The sequence below is a fragment of the Hoplias malabaricus genome, chromosome 7 (assembly GCF_029633855.1).
Source record: "Hoplias malabaricus isolate fHopMal1 chromosome 7, fHopMal1.hap1, whole genome shotgun sequence".
NCBI classification, from domain to species: Eukaryota; Metazoa; Chordata; class Actinopteri; order Characiformes; family Erythrinidae; genus Hoplias; species Hoplias malabaricus.
The window spans coordinates 15,494,506-15,514,306 of record NC_089806.1 but is presented as its reverse complement, the minus strand read 5'-3'; the positions used below and the strand labels follow the sequence as shown (position 1 = coordinate 15,514,306).

General features: G+C 41.2%; 1 protein-coding gene across 5 annotated transcripts in view; it reads right to left on the bottom strand.

Moving 5' to 3' along the window:
• Positions 1-1,688: 1,688 nt before the first annotated feature.
• Positions 1,689-19,801, bottom strand: part of myt1la (myelin transcription factor 1-like, a) — a 77,540-nt gene continuing 59,427 nt past the window's right edge. For 3 of the 5 annotated variants that reach the window (XM_066676104.1, XM_066676107.1, XM_066676105.1), the window contains 13 exons: positions 19,658-19,714; positions 19,152-19,429; positions 12,879-13,100; positions 10,831-10,949; positions 10,676-10,744; positions 10,526-10,588; positions 8,939-9,022; positions 8,507-8,728; positions 8,102-8,193; positions 7,858-7,961; positions 7,629-7,772; positions 5,442-5,504; positions 1,689-4,711 (listed from right to left, as the gene is read on the bottom strand). In XM_066676104.1, the coding sequence (XP_066532201.1) occupies positions 4,571-4,711; positions 5,442-5,504; positions 7,629-7,772; positions 7,858-7,961; positions 8,102-8,193; positions 8,507-8,728; positions 8,939-9,022; positions 10,526-10,588; positions 10,676-10,744; positions 10,831-10,949; positions 12,879-13,100; positions 19,152-19,429; positions 19,658-19,714 (1,658 nt within the window). In that variant the 3' untranslated portion in view covers positions 1,689-4,570. The remainder of the gene's footprint in view (positions 4,712-5,441; positions 5,505-7,628; positions 7,773-7,857; positions 7,962-8,101; positions 8,194-8,506; positions 8,729-8,938; positions 9,023-10,525; positions 10,589-10,675; positions 10,745-10,830; positions 10,950-12,878; positions 13,101-19,151; positions 19,430-19,657; positions 19,715-19,801) is intronic. The other 2 variants (XM_066676106.1, XM_066676108.1) reach the window with 2 other exon arrangements.

Below are 19,801 nucleotides of genomic sequence, written 5' to 3'. Positions count from 1 at the left end.
TACGATTACCAGCGTTTGGAAACTGTGTTTATTTGTAGGTTGGTTATGAGCATTTGTGGTTGTGTGCTAAGACATGGCTTTGTCTGACGCGGCAACTCAACGTCCTTATGAAAAATCTGATACATACTTGGACGCCATTAGTGTTGGGCCTCTCTCACAGTCCAAAAACACACGTTTGTAGGTTGATTGGCGACTCAAACGTGTCCGTGGGTGTGAATGTGTGAGTGTGTGTGTGTGTGTGTGTGTGTGTGTTGCCCTGTGAAGGACTGGCGCCCCCTCCAGGGTGTATTCCTGCCTTGCACCCAATGATTCCATGTAGGCTCTGGACCCACCGCGACCCTGAACTGGATTAGCGCTTACAGATAATGGATGGATGGATGGATAGATGGATAGCGTTGGGCCTGTCCTCGCAAGATTAATACGCCGTATTATTGTGTTGCAAAATTCTGAAGGAAACTACAGTAGAATTGTGAATGCTTAACAGTGGGGGACATAGAAAGAGTATGTGTGTGATCTGCTAGAAGGGGTGTGAGTATGTACAGTAATGTGAAAAGTTAGAACACTCCATGATAATCTTTGTCTTTTTGAACATATTTAAACATAAACATTTGAGCTTCATTTGAACAGTACTGAGAGATGGAGCTTGTATAACTAAACAAATAAAACTGTGAATGTGAGTTGTAATGAGTTGTAATTTAGTTATACAAGCTCCATGTCTTAATACTGTCCAAATGAATCTCATACGTCCACATGTTTACAAAAGTTCAAAAAGACAAAGGATTTCTTGGACTGTCCTAACTTTTTCACATGATTGTATGTGTATATGTAATATTCTCAAACTGCCTCGTCGTTCAACGCTTTTTGCCTTTAATATGACACTGTCTCAAAGTCAGCTCTTTGGTGTGGGAGTTACCATCTGACTGTCGACCACAGATTTCCCAAAATTCAATACACTCCTTTCAATACAATTCAAAACAAGTCTTAATGCAGTTTTTACTATTAAAACTCAAACTGAAGGTTTGTGTCATATTTCTTTCCCTTATTTCAGATATGAGCTATGATTTTTATGGACTAGAACATAGATCTAAGTAACCATTTAAAGCCATTCTGACTAGTCATATTACCTGGATGACTTAATGTAAATTTTTCAGTCATATCTCACCATTGTTTTACATGGAATTTCACTCTCTTACCATAGTCATATTTATACTAGTAAAACTCTAATTAAGCCATACTTTTGATTCACTCTGTACTTCTGAAATGGCTTGCACAAGGGTGGAACTCACCCTGGAGGGGGCGCAAGCCCATCGCAGGGCAACACACTCACACATATAGGCGCTTTTGTGTCACCAATCCACCTACCAACATGTGTTTTTGGTAAATGGGAGAGAACCGGAGCACCCGGAAAAAAACCCACACAGACACTGGGAGAGCAGTTATGGAAACTGCTGTTAACACTACACCACTGGACAACTGAACACACTGGAGGAGTCTGCTCTAATAATCTAAAATATGTTGTAAATGGCTAGGCCAAATTAAAGCCCACACAATTACGGTTTCGATTACATTTGTTTTCTCTTCACAGCTTTTGTTTAATTTATATACTTTGTACTTTTTCTGGAGGCCCACAGTCAAGGCAACGACACACATAGTGTGGCAACACAAGTTTTTATTGAGTAAGAGATGTCAACACCAGCATGATTAAAAATTGTACAAAGTTCACAATTTCAAAATGAAATATCACTGCAACGTGTGATCTTAAACATTTACAGCAAAAAGTATCATATCAACCAAAATCATGCCATGTAATTAAAAAAAGAATAATAATAATAATAATAATCATAATCATAATAATAAAATAGGGAGAGAAAGATAGAGAGCAAGAGACCAAGAGAAAGCCATGTTTCTTTTTTTTTTTTAAATATAAAATCCAGTTTTAAAATGATTTCTTGAAGTCCTTTTCAAATGGTACGTTGTAACCTGATGAAGTCACAATTATTAATAATAAGAAACGTATTCTGCATTCAAGCATGTGATAGTGTAGTTAGTGTTTTCTATTTAAATAGTTACAGATAATGTGTTTTTAATTAGATACTGCAATATGTTCGAACAAAAGGTGAGCAGCAAAATTGTGCTTAAGATCCTGTCGAATCAGTTATGATAAGTTCATGAGAGGAAAACTTTTCTATTGGTCTATTAGAAGCATTACTATATTGGCAGCTGCATACACAAAGCTTTGGAGGGAGGAGGTGGAGGAGGATGAAGAGGCAGACATTTTGGCCTGTTAGTCCATTGGGAGGGATGAGACAGGGGAATGACTAGCACCTTCACATGAACTCTTCAAAAACAAGGCTAGTCTAAATGATAAAGGAAAAAAGGGAAAGAAATGTGGATGGTAATGGCTTGGACGGTCCAAGTATGATGACCATCAATCTCTGTGACAACATGGCATGAGAATCATGCGTACTACACAACCCACTCTTAAACCACTGAACTCAAGCATTAACATTGTTTTGTGAACTGCCTGACGTAGGCTAACGTTTGAACTAAAAGGGGCCACTTCACAATGTTAAGCTCAAGTGCAATTCTTATTTGTGGGTGCACATATACATTACTCGTCCAAACGCCTCCAGACGCTGGTTCTAATTGGTGAATTTTGTTATTGGTTTTTATGTCTGACCAAGTGCTTCAGTTACCTACTCACAACTCGGATAATCTCCAGCGAATAGTAGCCCTGGAGTGGCTGGATATGTGCCTAAGCTCACTGTGCCCAATGTCAAGTGTTGGGTAGAGTAGCATACAGCCCTCCACAATGTTACTACCCTCAATTTCAGCTATGTAAACTGGTTATTTGTACGAGCGTGTAAATGTGCCCCCACACAACGTAGGCCTCTATGTCAGGGTCCAATTTATAAAAATCTCCTTACTTGAGTTCCTGTGATTTGAGGAGCTTAAAGTGCTTCTGATTTGTCATAGACACAAACTCAAGAATGAACCATATGATAAAAAACACAGGTTTTTCACAAATGTAATAAATACTGCCCTCGATACGTGAGTCTGTAAGGTCATAATGGAAATCTGGCAATGTTTTTTGCATCTGGTACTGATTTATGCTTGTTTGTACATGATAACTGAACAACCCTACAAGACAAGTGCTGCATAACTGTGACGGAACAATAAAAACACATGGATGGTGACGTTAACCCTGTAAGTCCAACACAATCTCACATTCACACGCAGATTAACTCTCTGCAAAAACAAATAAAAAATAAAACAAAGAAATTTTCCTAGCTATTCTGGGTTTTTTTGGGCACCTCCCTGTTATTTATGCTTTTTAAAAAAAATTTGAATAACCAAAACAAAACATCAAAACATGGAAACGAAGGCATCCCTTTGCAGAACAGAACATGAGAAATGTTAAATCATAATGCAAATGCATTCATCCGTTTGGACTTGATCACTCATGTTTAAACCCGAAAACATGATTGTAGTAAAAGATTTATATAAAACTTAATACTTTACATTTAGTAAAAAGATTACTTAGTTTCCTGTGATGTCAAGAATAAGAAATTGCATATACCCGAACTTTTGCATCCCATATCTAAATAAATGATTGATTCATTGTCATATATTGCTGATATGCTATCTCACTACCTACTAATAATTTACGATCATAAATTCACAATTTATGCTGGATTGTCTCCTTAAAATTTGTCCATAGTGATTGGCCTTCACCGAAGTGTAACGACGTTAAGAATGGTGTCGGTTATGGAGTATTTATTTCTCTCACGGTCTTGGGATTCGCACTAAGTGGGTTTCCGTGTCATGATGTTTCACGAAAAATATTGAGATTTCTTAGTCCATTCCTTGTTTATCAGATTCATTTTTTCTCCTTTTGAAAAATAAAAATAAACAGAAGCGCAAAGAGCTATAGGTGTACTTGATCGAGTGCCCACACTGACCACTGTAAAATGTTTCTCTGAAAAAAAAGACAAATCTTTATGGAGTTCCTTTATATAGTTACAAAATTAACCATTTAACACCAATCGAACAACCTGCACAGCACATACTGAACTCCTTTTATTCCCAAAAAGAAAAGAAAAAAAAAGCTTATTAGCTGATTGCCCTTTACATTCCCATTCGCTGATCCACTTCAACACAGCAATGTTTCTTTTTTTTCTCCCCTCCCTTTTGTCAGTAAGCTTTTTAAAACAATGGATGGTTTTGTTTACAATTAATAAATACATATACACTAAAATGTGCATACATTAGCAGCTATAAACAGTACATCACATTATGTCAGGTCATATGAAAAATGTACAAAACATGAATGTTCCTCAAAACATTTGCCATTGGTAATCATCTTTAAAGCAAGGCAACAAATAAGTTAGGTCATTATTTTCTTTCCCCTCAAAAGCATAACAGAATCATAAATAATGCAAGATAATACAATAAATTACAGCAGCAAAAAATCATAATCATTATTCATACTTTTTACATGTTATTTTTTTTTGTTGCTTCCTATTTCGTTTTCTTTTTGCTTGCGTATGCGACCCCGTTACCTGGTGCGCTACACCTGGATGCCCTGGACGGCCTGTTTGATGTTCTCCAGCAGGGCCTTGTTCTCCGGGCTCTGGTACTGATCCTGATGAGTGTACATATCTGTCAAAGTGCTCACGTAACTATCAAAGTTTTGCTCGTTCATCGGCTCCTGTGGAACAGATTAGAATCAATGACGTTTGGCCAAAGTCACAAGCGCTCTTGCAGATAATCTTGGTATGTTCTATCAGTACAATTTTGTACAGATTTGAGGACTACAACAGAAAAGGGGCAGGGGAGAAGTAGGTCTTAAGGGAAGGGATGGACGTCTTTATACAGTGCATTTCAAGTGTAAGATATCATCTTCAGCTGTTGATAAAACTGCTCTAGAGGTAAATAAATCTAACCAAGAAAATCGTATATATTTCTGACTAAACTGGCAGAATCATGAGATGGACAATGTTACGAAAAAGGCAAATGTGCGATGAGTGCATGCCTGATGGTGAGGTTCCATGCATATGAGTGTGTCAGCAATACTGATACTCACTAGTGAAATAAAAAACACAAAATAGCAGTGTCATGGATAGCAAAGAAGTATTAACAAGCACCAGCCCACTAGATGTCACTCTACCTGGGTTGATAACATTCATTATTAATGCAAGACACAACAAATAAATATGGCTCATAGTGTAACCCCAGCTTGTAAAATACGAGCTGCACCCTATGCTACTGTCCTGTGTTTACACTCAGTTTGAAAACGCAGTAGCTAATATGAGGTAATATGTGACCTTTGTGTTGTCTATACACTACAGTGTGTGTAACGGAGAAGAGGAGGGCTATAGGGAAGAAAATGATAGTGAGGAGAAGGATAAAGTTAAGACTATGGAAAATGAATCTCTTACTCTGTGGGGCATCTGTAAACAGCAGTAATTTTTAACAGGGGCCTCTTTCAGTGGCACCGGTTTCTACAGGGGAGAGGTGTAGAGAGAATACTATTAGCTGGGCATGAAGCTTTCTTACAAATGCTGCAGATTTCAATGAACTCTCTGTATGATACAAAACAAAAGCACAGCCTTAGGTGATCTGATTTTCAGAAACGCTAGGTTTCCCACTTTAGCTCTGGACTCCTAATGGAGAATGTAAAAATTAGAACAGCACATAAAAAGCCACAGGCATCCGATGCTGATGAGATGTGAGGAACCCTAGTAGGATTCCTGCAATCAGTTCCAGTTCACTGAGGTGGAGGTGGAGAACTGAGGAGCCATATTCAAAAGAGACGTCTTTCAGTTGTTTACCAACATGGCTAAGCGCAGTAGAGCAGGGATCTTCCAATCAAACCCTGTCTCAGGTAGTATGGAGATCAGTGAGTGGACAAATGCATGAACATCTGCAGGCGCAGCAACCATGTTCTTACTCAACTGAAAAGCAGTTGCTGGTGTGAGGCTGTTTCTCATAAAATGGCCAATAAAGGAAGTGACCTAAGCACAGAAGCACATGGAGCTGCGAGAAACTCAACAACATACATAAAGAAGCAGATGAGAGAAACTCAACTGTCACTGACCCATTACCCAAGGCCTGGGCTATTTTTAACAACAATCTAGTGTTGCTTCATACTGTACGCTAAAGGAAAATTTACAATGACATGACTTTTTTTCGGCCTTTGCCACCATTAAAGGAATAGTTAAACAAGAAATTGAAATTTACATAGTTTCCAGCATGGACGAGATGTAGTCACTCAAGATATGCTTGGTGTCAGATGTTGGACTCTTTGGCTTTGCACAGGGGCTACAAGGCTAATAGAGTAAACCCTATCTTACTTGCTTCAACCAGTCAACCCCCCGCCCCTTAATAATCTATAAGAAATGTTCGTTCATTCATTCATTCATTCATTCATTCATTCATTCATTCATTATCTGTAACCGTTTATCCAGTTCAGGGTCGCGGTGGGTCCAGAGCCTACCTGGAATAATTGGGCGCAAGGCTGGAATTCACCCTGGAGGGGGCGCCAGTCCTTCACAGGGCAACACAGACACACACACACACATTCACTCACACACTCATACCTACGGACAATTTTGAGTCGCCAATCCACCTATCAACGTGTGTTTTTGGACTGTGGCAGGAAACCGGAGCACCCGGAGGAAACCCACGCGGACACGGCGAGAACACACCAATTCCTCACAGAGTCACCCGAAGCGGGAATCGAACCCACAACCTCCAGGTCCCTGGAGCTCTGTGACTGCGACACTACCTGTCACCAAAGTAAAATTGATCTTTGGGCTTTACATCAAGTTGTTAAGTAATCACAAATATTATTGGATATGTAGTTTTTGACAAATGTAATTTTATCCAAAATAAATATAGATGTGGTACGGTGGTGCAGCAGGTAGTGTCGCAGTCACACAGCTCCAGGGACCTGGAGGTTGTGGGTTCGATTCCCGCTCCGGGTGACTGTCTCTGAGGAGTTGGTGTGTTCTCCCCGTGTCCGTGTGGGTTTCCTCCGGGTGCTCCGGTTTCCTCCCACAGTCCAAAAACACACATTGATAGGTGGATTGGTGACTCAAAAAAGTGTCTGTAGGTGTGAGTGAATGTGTGTCTGTGTTGCCCTGTGAAGGACTGGCGCCCCCTCCAGGGTGTATTCCTGCCTTGCGCCCAATGATTCCAGGTAGACTCTGGACCCACCGCGACCCTGAACTGGATAAGCGCTTACAGAATGAATGAATATAAATATAGATATAGATAAAGTTCTAAACTTAACTACAAACAAAATTGCTACATAACTAAAAACAATAATATCATCCTGAAACCTAACTTTGGAGGAACATTAGGCATAGAGTATTAGTGTATTTTAATCTTATGTTACTTTTTTTTAGCAACATCAGCCTTATAGCTCCAGTGCAACTCTAAAGACTACACCTTGCCTGATTGACTACAGTTGGAAACTGTGTAAATCTAACTTAATATCAGCACATTCCTTTAAAGAGTATGATGTGAAACATTGAAAATGTTTATACTTTAAAATCATTGGTTGTTCATAAGTAACTGGGTTAAAGCAGAGTCCATGCTGCAGGTGCTTCGCTGTTTCGTACCATATGAGGCAGCTGGATGTTGGCCAGGCTGTTGATGAGCGACTGGCTGAGGTTGGCCAGCTCATGCAGGAGTGAGTCATTCTGCTGCTCAATGGCCTTGTTCTCCTCCTCCATGGACTTCAGGTTGGTCTCCATGGTGGTGATCTGGGAATAGAGAGGAGCCATGTTGCCATGACTACAGATTCATGAATGATTACAGGGAAGTGAGAAGTGAGAGGAGCTGTCTCACCTGGGTCCTAAGTTTAATCATGTCTGACTCCACTTGATTGTTGGATTCATTTAGATCTTTGATTTCTTCATCCAGCTGTTTGATTTCCTCGTCGTTCTCTATGCCTGGAAAAGAGCACACATTGACTCCTGGTCAAACACAGACAGTCCTTGTGTTTGGTTGGAAACTAATACCCTCCCCATGGACTAGGTCTGTTTAGTTAAATTAGGAGTAATATCATATCTCCAGGTCAATAGGACAGTACCTTTGCTTGCACGCTGCTTGATAGTAAGCATTTCCACTCCAGTTATCCGAGACTTCTTCATAGCTGAAGTGGCTCGGGGACAGCCAGACAGACTGAATAAGAAACACACTCTTAAACTTTGCACTTGTCCTTCTGCTCAGACATTGCATCGCTGCACACATATCTACAGTGTCTGACAAACGCTTTGGGCGTAGGGGGCCTTTTATTTAGATATCAATCCATTATAAACCTAGGAAAACAGTTTGGTATTCATTTTAATCTTAGGGACACATTTTCCATCACGATACTATAGTAAAAAAATTACTGTAGTCAATCACTGTTCCACAGAAACAACACTTGAATGCAACATTACGAAAAACAGTGGAGAATTGTTGTATACATTCACACACACACTCTTCTACTAACCTGCGGTGTGTGAGGAAGCTGCCGCTGACATGTCCTGAGCCGTCACAGCCAGGCGTGGGGCAGGTCATGCCCTCCGTCTTGCCAGACTTCCAGGCGAACGGGGCTCCATTCACAAAGCCGTCTTTCTGCCGTTTAGCAGCCAGTGGGCAGCCAGATGCACTGCGATGGGATGCGTACTTCCCCGTGACATGACCTTGACCATCACACCCTGGCACAGGACACCTGCAAGTGTAATGTAAGTGTTACATGTAATTCATTTAGCAAACCCATTTACCCTGTGCAACTTACAGTTATAAACATGATACAGTCCAAGCCCAAAGACCCTTGTTGGTGTAGCGTGTTGTGTTTGGCCAAGCCTCATACGCAATCATACTGATCCACACAAACAGCCCACAACATGACCCCAAAAAATACAACATAAGGAAAGCTCACTTGATCGGCTCCTGGTCATCCTTGTCCTCTTTGCTGTGTATGATCTTGATTCCACTCTTCTTTGCTCGAGGACAACCTGACAAACTACAACAGACAAACTCCATCACTCTACTGTTGGGCACTTGAAAAGAAATATGCTATGGTACATTCATTCATTATCTGTAAGCGCTTATCCAATTCAGGGTCACAGTGGGTCCAGAGCCTACCTGGAATCATTGGGCACAAGGCAGGAATACACCCTGGAGGGGGCGCCAGTCCTTCACAGGGCAACACACACTCATACATTCACTCACACCTACAGACACTTTTGAGTCGCCAATCCACCTACAAACGTGTGTTTTTGGACTGTGGGAGGAAAATGGAGCACCCGGAGGAAACCCACATGGACACGGGGAGAACACACCAACTCCTCACAGACAGTCACCTGGAGCGGGAACCCATAACCTCCAGGTCCCTGGAGCTGTGTGACTGCGACACTACCTGTGGTGCCACCGTGCCGCCCTGCTATGGTACAAATATTTGGAAATACTTGCCATAATAATAGGGTAAACAAATATACAATTCCTTATCATTGACCTGTAAAACTGACCACTCTGTGGACTAATTAGTACCCTTCCCTTATATAAGGCCTCAGACACATTTTTCCACCAGCTCTGTGTCTGGCTGCAGGCAGTGAGTTTACTATCAAGATTGCTTCACTGACTTACAAGAGCTCACAGGGGGAGGGCTCAAAGTTCCATTACTGGGGCCTTTCATTTTCCTTGCCCTCATAAATGGTGTGGACAAGGACCTCAGTTATAGTGGTAGTAAGTGGTGACCTAAATGTGATCCATGTGTGTGAAGAAAATCAAGTCACATTCCTTCAATTGCTTCTGGATAACCTGAAGCCTTGGACAATTTATGAGAACCTCCTCCTATACCTCTTTACCTGCCTGGCCAAGATCTACCACCCTGTAATGCTGCTAAGATTTCTTTGAATTTGACATAGTCTGTTACTGATTTACACTAGGATTGGTACAAATCTACAGTTATTCTGCAGTGGCTGAAAAGAGTGTGAACTGTTAGCAAGTAAATCACCATAAATAACAGTATTTTCATTGTGTTAAATATGCTTCTTTTTGTGTTGTGTTGATATCAAGATTCATCTCAGCACAGTCTTTAAGGAGAAAATGTCAAAGTTTTGTAACCCCTTTCATCACTCAGTGCCCTATAGCAGCTCAACACACAGTCACACATTTCTCACATAGGAAATTGAGTGTCCAATTTAATATGATGTTGGATTTTGTGGGAATTATATTTTTTCCCTATTACATACGTAATAAAAATATGAAAAAAAGTAATTTCAAATTTTTGGGGAAATGCAAAATTTGAATAATTTCAAGCATTAGTCGCCCACAAAATTGGCTTTATTCTATTGAAAATACAAGTATAACTTGTATTACTTACAAGTTTGTATGTATTTGTGTGTGGCTGGTAGAATGTATGGATTATTAAGAATAATCATCACTTGTCAAAACACTTGTTTGTTTGTAAGTGTGTGTGTGTTTGTGTGTGTGTGTGTGTGTGTGTGTGGGGGGGTGTGGTTACCTCCTGTGTGAGGCGTAGTTGCCTGTTATGTGCCCTGAGCCATCACAACCTGGAGTTGGACACCTGCAGACAGATGAAGGGCTGGATCTCATTTCTGCATCGTTTACAAAGACATGTGAAAGGATTTAAACATGATATCATGGAGCTTACTTCAGATCCTGGGAGTTGGTTGCCATCATGCCACGCATGCCCTTGTCAGCCAGCTGGCAGCTGGAAAGCCTGTGGAGACAGCTTTAGAATTAAGGACCGCTCTCACATTCTGAAAAGCTTTTGTCTGTGAAAGAATGTGTAGATGCTCTTCTTACGTGAGGAGCTCTTTCTTGCTCTCCTTGCAGGGGGCGTATTTGTGTTTGGGGCTGGGGAGGGACACCTCTCCTGGGTACTGCTGATCGTCCAGCAGCTCCTGGAAGGGGTCCAGCTCATCCTGACAGGGAGAGAACATGGGGATTTTATGAACTCTTCACAAATCATTGTGTTCTTGTCAGGGTGTGGATAAAAATATAGTTTTAAAAGCAACTTAAAATTACTTCAGCCTAGGGCTGGGCAATTAATCGAAAATGAATCAAAATCAACATTCAGAACTTCTAATCGACATAACCTTGTCTATAACAATTATCCATCCATCATCTGTAACCGCTTATCCAATTTTAGGGTCGCGGGGGGTCCAGAGCCTACCTGGAATCATCGGGCGCAAGGCGGGAATATACCCTGGAGGGGACGCCAGTCCTTCACAGGGCAACACAGACACACACACACACATACACTTTCGAGTCGCCAATCCACCTGCAACGTGTGTTTTTGGACTGTGGGAGGAAACCGGAGCACCCGGAGGAAACCCACGCGGACACGGGGAGAACACACCAACTCCTCCCAGACAGTCACCCGGAGCTGGAATCGAACCCACAACCTGCAGACCCCTGGAGCTGTGTGACACTACCTGCTGCGCCACCGTGCCGCCCTATAACAATTATATGGATTATTATTATTCTCTTATGTCCTCACTGTGTGTTCATGTACTGTCCCTTTAAAACCACGCTACCAAGCTGTAGTCACGATTCTGCCCCTAGCTGCCACATAGAACCAACTTAAACACCGAGGCCAACCAAGCGACTCGAACAGCTCGTACCACAGAAAAACACCGCGTCTTTGGTTTGGACCTGCTGTGTTTGACTAATTAAGACGCCACTGAACAAAAAGAAGTCAAATGTAAGCACTGAGAAACAAGTCCCAAGCTCCCAGCAACTTTAAAAAAATATCCCATATTTAATACTGGAGCATATTTACAGTACAAGCCTCGTCACTGAAATATAAAATAAAATAATAAATATAATATAATTGTTAATTAATCATAATCGTGGTAAAATGTACAATTAATAATGATATCCCAGTAAACAAGGAACGTCCCTGGACGTTCAAAATAGGTCTAAAAGTAGTCTGTCCGTCAAGGACATATTTTAAACGTCAATGGACGTCCAAAATCCATCTTAATAATTAGTTAAGTGGTGACCAATCGATAACGTCAGTGGACGTCCAAAATACGTCTAATAGTCGTCTTTTCAATGTTTGTGTTTGGACGTCTTTTCAACTTTCATTTTCAACATTAAGAGAACGTTGATTAGACGGCAGTCATTACGTTATTTCAACGTTGAATCAACGGCTAAATGTTTACTGGGATTGATTTGTGGTCGTCCAGCACTAGCCATATTAAAGGCATTTTATTAACCCCTTAAAACCTGTCCATCCATCATTGTGGACAATTTGAATGAAGGGCCCCAAGGAACTGTGTTAACTTTGCAGAAGAGGTAGAATATGTCCTCTTTAATGCAGATGCACACCCCTCTCGTAACAAGGAGTCATAAATCATAATGTTAAAAACTGAATGACATTGACATTGACTTTAATAAGTGAAAGGTATAATGTTTAAGTTCCAAATTGTCTCTTTAAACACCCGTAATAATAACCAACCCCCGCTGCCATGTCTCCGCTATTTATATCTTTCAATTAGAATTGCTTTTCATGAAAATGGGGTAAATCCATAGACAGCACAGGTAATATGTAGTACTAGTCTTTACCACTAGATGTCACTCATGCTCCATTGGCTAAAATGCTCACTCTTTAAAGAAAACAGCAAAATTCCAGCTCCCTACTTGGTTTATACATCTCAGCATACAGTGTGAAACAATGTAAAACGCAACAGTATGCAGTGTCTGCTTTATGTGCTGTTTCATTAAAACTTCAGCGATGGTTCTCCTCCAGTAAAATGTTACGGATGCAGCAGCCAAATGCTCTGCCATCCATCTGTATTCACTTCAGTAAAGCAGCAGTGCTCCCAGCTGGGGTCTGGAGGAAGTACCTCTTTGTGGTCCTCGTCCAGTCGTTTAATCTTGGTGTAATCCACAGGCAGGTCCCAGCAGTCGGCTGGACTCATCTGATAGCAGCTGCTGTTGAGCAGAGCCTGCCGCTGAGGGGACATGGGCTGCAGGGGGGTGAGAACCGTACCTTCTCCCAGCCCACCCGGTCTACCCATACTCAGATCTAGAGTCCCGTTCTCTTCTGCGTCTCGCTCATCTGGACTCTGAATTAAAAAAGAGAGGAGACAAACACAGTTTAAAATCATGTTAGCCCTCCTAGGCCCTCATCATGGCGCATCAGCCTTGGAAAACCTCCTCTTGTATTCCATGTGAATTATTTCCCACTCTTAGCTCACTGAAACAAGCAGCAGAACTTATGAAGGTGCAGATTCAAAACATTCAGTGGATTCAGAATTTAAGCAGTAGAGGAGATTTTTTTAGGGGCAGTGTGGTGTGTCTACACTCTTGGAGTTTTTACCCAGTTCCCAGCCACTAGCTAAGTATCCTCCCATCACCTGGGACCCATCAAGGGGGGAGGGTGAAGGCTGGCACATAGCTTCTCCGACATATGTGAAGCACCACCTTTATCTTTTTTGATTGCCACTAATGCAGCATTGCTGGGCAGCTCACACATTAGGAGGAGAAACCTGCCAGCACTTTTACTTTAGCAAAGCACACAGACTGCAGTGCACCGAGTGATGGGGGACAGAGAAAGTAAGGAAATAAAAAGACAGAAGGATAGGAGGATAAATAGACAAACAGTGATGTGAAAAAATAGCTCAGGACACACTGAGAATAATCAGTAATTCATCTGAAAACTAGACAGCTACGTGTATTATTAGACCAATTATAGAGAACTTGTAAACAACACCAGTCAGCGTATAGTATCAGCAAAACGTTCAAAGGGGTTATGCTGCTAACTGTCAGCCCATTCATTTATGTTAAACAACTGATTTTTTCATTATATCCCATTAACAATTGCAATTGCAGAATTTTAGAAATCATTGCAATCATTTGTTTTACACAGCCTTTATAAACATTTCCCGTTAAAACTACAGCCCAAATGAATAAAAAAGCTAAAAGATCAACTAAACACTGTGATACAAATCAGCGTCCGTACTGTAATGCCATAGATTTGTCACATCTCCCACCATTTAAAAAAAATAAGAGCAGGATGATTCACTGTCCTAAATCTATAGTGTCTCATTAGTGCTCAATACAGAGAGCCCTGCTGCCTCCCTCGCTCTCTCTTTCTCTAGGCTTCAGCTCACCCCAGTGTCCTTAAAGAGAGGTCACACACACACTCTTTCTACAGCACCCAGTGGGAGAGAACAGGCTGTGGCTAAAAACACCATCGATCCAACCTGTCTCATACAGACACAGGGAGAGAGCGAGTATGTGAGGGAGGGGGGTGTGGGGTGGTGTGAGAGGGAGAGAGAAAAAAGAGACAGAGAGGACTAACACTGCCCTAGCTTTCTCCCTGCTGTTAGATGCTGCTTATGGTCCTGTTATCACCTTTCAGGTAATCTCCACAATCGATGTGTCACTGAAGCAATCAGGACCTGCTCAGACCATTAAGCTCATATGATGACCCACGTCTCAGTCGCTTGGTGTGCCAAGCCAGAGTTGCCCTGGCGCCTCTGTAACACCACACCCATACACAGTCTCCATGCCGTGCTCTCTAAAGAGCCAAGGCAGGATTAGTGTAGAATAAATGCAATTAATGGCTTGCATCAGATGCCTCAAAATGGCATGGAAACAGTTTATCATTCAGTCAGATCAGCACAGTCACAGTAAGTAACACTGCCGACACCACGCTACACCAACAAGACTCCTTCAGCACCAGTTCTAACATTTCAGCATCTCTGTAACATGATTAGAAATGTAAGTGATCTACGACTGTCCATAGAATCGTAAGAGTGTCTATAAAAATGAACCCAATCACAGTCTGCTACATGAATAAGTTTTGGTTTTAATGGCCTGCCTGGTTGAATTAAAGTTTAAATAAATTTAAAAAATAAAACATCTACAGCACATAGTACAGAGGTTTTCATATCTGGATCTTCGGTCTAGATTCCTGGCTGGGATTTTGAAATTGTGCCCAATGATTCCTGGTACGCTCAAGACCCATCGCAACCCTGAACTTGATAAGCGGCTACAGATAATGAATGAATAAATAAATGAATGGTCTATAACTATGAAGACAGAATACCCACTGAATCAAAACATATCAGAAATCAAAATGAAGGTGTTATTATGAATTCCAAGTCAACAGTATCCCAGCTTTTTTCTACAAACTGTATGACAGAGATACTGAGGATAAAAAATTGAAAGTATGTTCCTGAGATAAAGTTCCAAATTATTTATTTTTAAACTAAAAATTAGCATGGTGTATTAACTTTGACAAAAAGGAGCAATACAACTCAACAGAGATGCTCGCGTGTGGTCAAAGCAGGTACAGCATGCTAATTTCTAGCACTTAGCACCTGAGAAAATTAATTTCCCCTGTTTTTATGAAGACTGGAAGGGTAACAGAAAAAAAAATCTGTCAAAACTGGTATAACACACTAAGTGTCAGACATTTACAATTAATTTTTGTTACCTTTCTGGGCCACTTCCTTACAAGAAAATAAAATTGAGGAAGGAAAACTTTTTTTAAATGTTTTTGATGGTTGCGATTATAAGTGATGCTAGAAATATTATTTCAACTGTTTTATAACAGGCAGAAAAAGAATAATGCAGAACTGGTCTCAGGAACTTTTATTTTCATCTTCAGGGATTCCATATAAATATAAGGTTAACAACATCCCTTTCAGAGGTTTTAAAATACTAATCCCAGGTTGGGATTTTACAATGGCTGTCCAGTATAAACCTATACCTGCTCAGTATGGTGCCTAAGAGCCAGCCATTTTAAAGTCCTGGCCTGTAACCTGTGGGATGTAGATGCCTGTGATGCATAAATGAAGTATTATATTTTCTTAATGAGAATTTTCTTCAGGCAGTGGATTGCACTCTGGGAAACCTCCAGCAGAGACAGAGAGGAATTTACTCTACTGTAGCCTTGTGGCTTATTACAGATTTTCTCAGTTGATTTGGTTCATTTCCCAGATCAGAATTGAAATCCTCAAAACTATTCATTCAATCTCCACATCTCCTCATCACTTGTGCACATTATAATTGCATTTCTCAATATTTTGCAAATGCGTTTGTACATTCATGCAAATGGTCATGTACAATTGCTGGCTTTTTTTGCATTATTAATTGCTTGTGTCACATTTATCAAAATGTTTTCTACTAACTGACTGTTTTCTTACCCTACAAAACAGGCTTCAGGTCATTGCCTAGGTCATTACATGCAAAAGTGCTGAATATGTCTGAATCTCTCAGGCATAATTTGTACATTTCACTGAAACTTTTTTGGTGGATTTTGGTAATTTATCCTCAATTGATTAAATTGTTCTCAGGTGAACTTTGGCCTTCAGTTAAGAAGGGGAATTTGTGAAGGTTTAGATCAACCAATGGTCAAACAGCTATAGGTCATCTCATGAACCTTCAGCTGACAAACATATGTAGACACAACACATTGCAGTGTCACAAAGTCTCACAATGGAAAGACAAGGCCTTGTACAAGGTGAACAGCCAAGAAGAGGGGTAAGGCTGCATGGTGGGAAGCTGAGGGGACAAAACAGATGAAGAGGTAGGAGAGTCCATGCCCATAGGTTTGTCCTAAATGAAATAAGGGCAACAATTGTGGACCATGTTTTAAATCATGGTCTGAAATGGCTGAAGCTGGTCGCCGGGTGCAGCTGAATTTTGGAAGAACAACTGTGTCTTCAAACATTCATAGAGAAAACAGGTATGTAATGAACTCAGGTATGGTGAACTCTGTAATGTTGCACGTTAACCTACATTCTTTGTTTATGTATTTCAATATTACGTTTCACATTTTTCCATTCTTATACCATACAGGACTGCAAGACTAGCTCATAGGGGGTGGCAGAGGTTCCATTTTCACACCTCAACAAGAGGAAACTATATGTTCTATGGTCATATCAAATAATGCCATAAGGTTGAGGGAGATCCAGCAATGTTTTTCAAAATATTAAATTTGTAAGCATCTCTACCATTGACCGGGTTCTGAAACAACACCAGATGAGCATGAAACAGCTGTACGAAGTTCCATTTCAAAGAAATGGTGACAGGGTGGAAGAGCTATGCTACCAGTATGTACAGGTATAACCCTTATTCATACTGACACATTTGCTATGGCTAATATGTATGTAACTGTTACTTGTTCAAAATGAAAATGATATGTACTTCATTACTCCTTTTATGCTGTAGCGCATCATGGAGTTGAAATCAAGAGAACCACTCCATATACCTGGATGAGGCTGGCTTCAACCTTGCAAAATGCAGAAGGCGTGGTTGAAACATCATTGGCCAAAGGGCTACCATTGATGTTCCAGGCCAACGGGGAGGAAACACCACAATGTGTGCTTACACATATTCCCATTATAGGGCCCTATAACACACAGCATCTTGTCACGTTCTTGGACACCCTCTACAGGGAACTCATCCTTGATAATGAGAGAGGTCTGATGCAAGAGGATATGCCCAAAAATGTGGTCATTTGGGATAATGGGAGTTTTCACTACTCTAACACCATCAGGCAATGGTTTGCTGTTCATCATTAAATGCTGATGGAATTCCTCCTGCCCTATTCCCCATTCCTGATCCCAACTGAGGAGTTCTTCTCAGCCTGCAGATGAAAGGTGTACGATCACCAGCCGTACGCCCAGATGAACCAGCTGCCTGCCGTGGATGCACCTTGTGAGGATATCACAGCAGATGACTGCAGAGGCTGGATTAGACACTCCAGGAGATTCTTTCCACGCTGTATTGCAAGAGAAGATGTCGAGTGTGACGTGGATGAAAACATGTGGCCCAATAGAGAGGAGCATCAGGATGTATACATAAGAAACCGGTATAGTGCTTTAAGTTGTTGTCTCAGGTTGTTTTGAACGTATAGAGGAAGTCTAATTTTGTAGTTTTTCCTTTGTGGTATAGAGTGCCACCAAAGAGTTGTCTGTTTTTCATGAATTTCTATCACATTTCTTTGTCAACAAATTGCAGTGTGAACAATACATTCATTCATTCATTGTCTGTAACCACTTATCCAGTCCAGGGTCACGGTGAGTCCGGAGCCTATACAGAATCATTGGGAGCAAGACAGGAGCACACCCTGGAGGGGGCGCACACGCACACATTCACCTACACACTCACACCTACAGACACTTTTGAGTCGCCAATCCACCTACCAACATGTGTTTTTGGATTGTGAGAGGAAACCGGAGCACCTGGAGGAAACCCATGCGGACACTGGGAGAACACTGCGAACAATACAATAAAAGAATATTACTGTATATGTTTGATTCCAGTCCAATTTCTTCCTGTCAGTCTCCCACATACAGTTATGTGTAACTTTGTGTTGTGTAAGTTTGTATTTTGTGTGTAACACATACTGTTTCCATTGATATGTAATCAAGAACTTAGCTAGTTTCCATCAGAATATACTTAGTGTACACTGTTGCACTGACAACATGGCTAGGTATTCTGACTTGTTCATAGGCAGTGACCCAGAGACTAGACATTCTGATGTCACTGACAAGTTGATTGACACAAATATTTGAGGCAAAAACAAAGAATTTTGAGCGAGGTGTGTGCTTTTGCGGGTATTGCATTGAGTTTTGCTGTTTTGAGAAATGCACTTGTTATGATGCCAGAGTAAATCATGATGTGAGAAATGTACCAAATCGATTGAGAAAAACTGTAATGCTCTGCAATAATCCATGGTTCTAACACTGAAAGTGAATAAATCATTATTATGCATCTTATTATATAATAATAATAATAATATAGGAACGTGTTTAAGGTTAAATTTGTTCATATATTTTGTTTAAATGAGTTTAGCCATACAAGCCCACAACACATTATAAGAGCAATCAATCATTTTCACCAGTGGTTCTTCTTCAAGTTCTACTAACCTACTGATCAGATAGTGGAAACATGGTTGTCCCCATGTGATTGACCCACTCTATGGAGCATCAATAGATTCATTCAGGGACTTTGAAGCAAATTGGTTCTTAACCTCAGGGGATTTGCACTTCACAAAAAATAAATAATCACAGGGTAGAGAGAGAGAGAGAGAGAGAGAGAGAGAGAGAGAGAGAGAGAGAGAGAGAGTAGAGAAACATATAACAGGTGGTGTTGCTGACCTGTGCAAGCAGTTCGGGGCCTTTGCCTGTCAGGCTCTGGGGCATCTCTCGGCAGCGTGTGGACAGTTTGAGGATGGCAGTGGCGGCCATGTGTGCCGCCTCCATGTCGTGTGTGTAGTCAAAGCTGCTCTTGCTGCAGGTACTGCTGGCGCTGCTCTCTCCTCCTCTGCCCGCCCTACCGCCCCCACAGCTCACACTGCTGCTGCTGCTGCTGCTCGGAGCGTAGCTGCTCGTCGTACTGCTGGCCGGACTGGAGGTCTTACAGTAGCGCTTAGCTGCTGTCACGTACAACCCACACACACACACACACACACACACACACACACACACACACACACAGTGACGTTAAAAAGTGCATGTGCCAATACTTTTAGAAAAATAAAAATATAGATAGATAGATAGATAGATAGATAGATAAACAGCTGAGATAAATGCTGTGCATCCAAATAAACAGATAGATAGATAGATAGATAGATAGATAGATAGATAGATAGATAGACACCTACAAGACTCGGTTATTGGGTGATCTGATGTTCCATGATGAATGCTGAGAGCAAATGAGTCTGAGAGAGAGAAAAAGAGAGAGATAAAATAAGAGAGAGAGAGAGAGAGAGAGAGAGAGAGAGAGAGAGAGAGCAGTGTGACAGGGT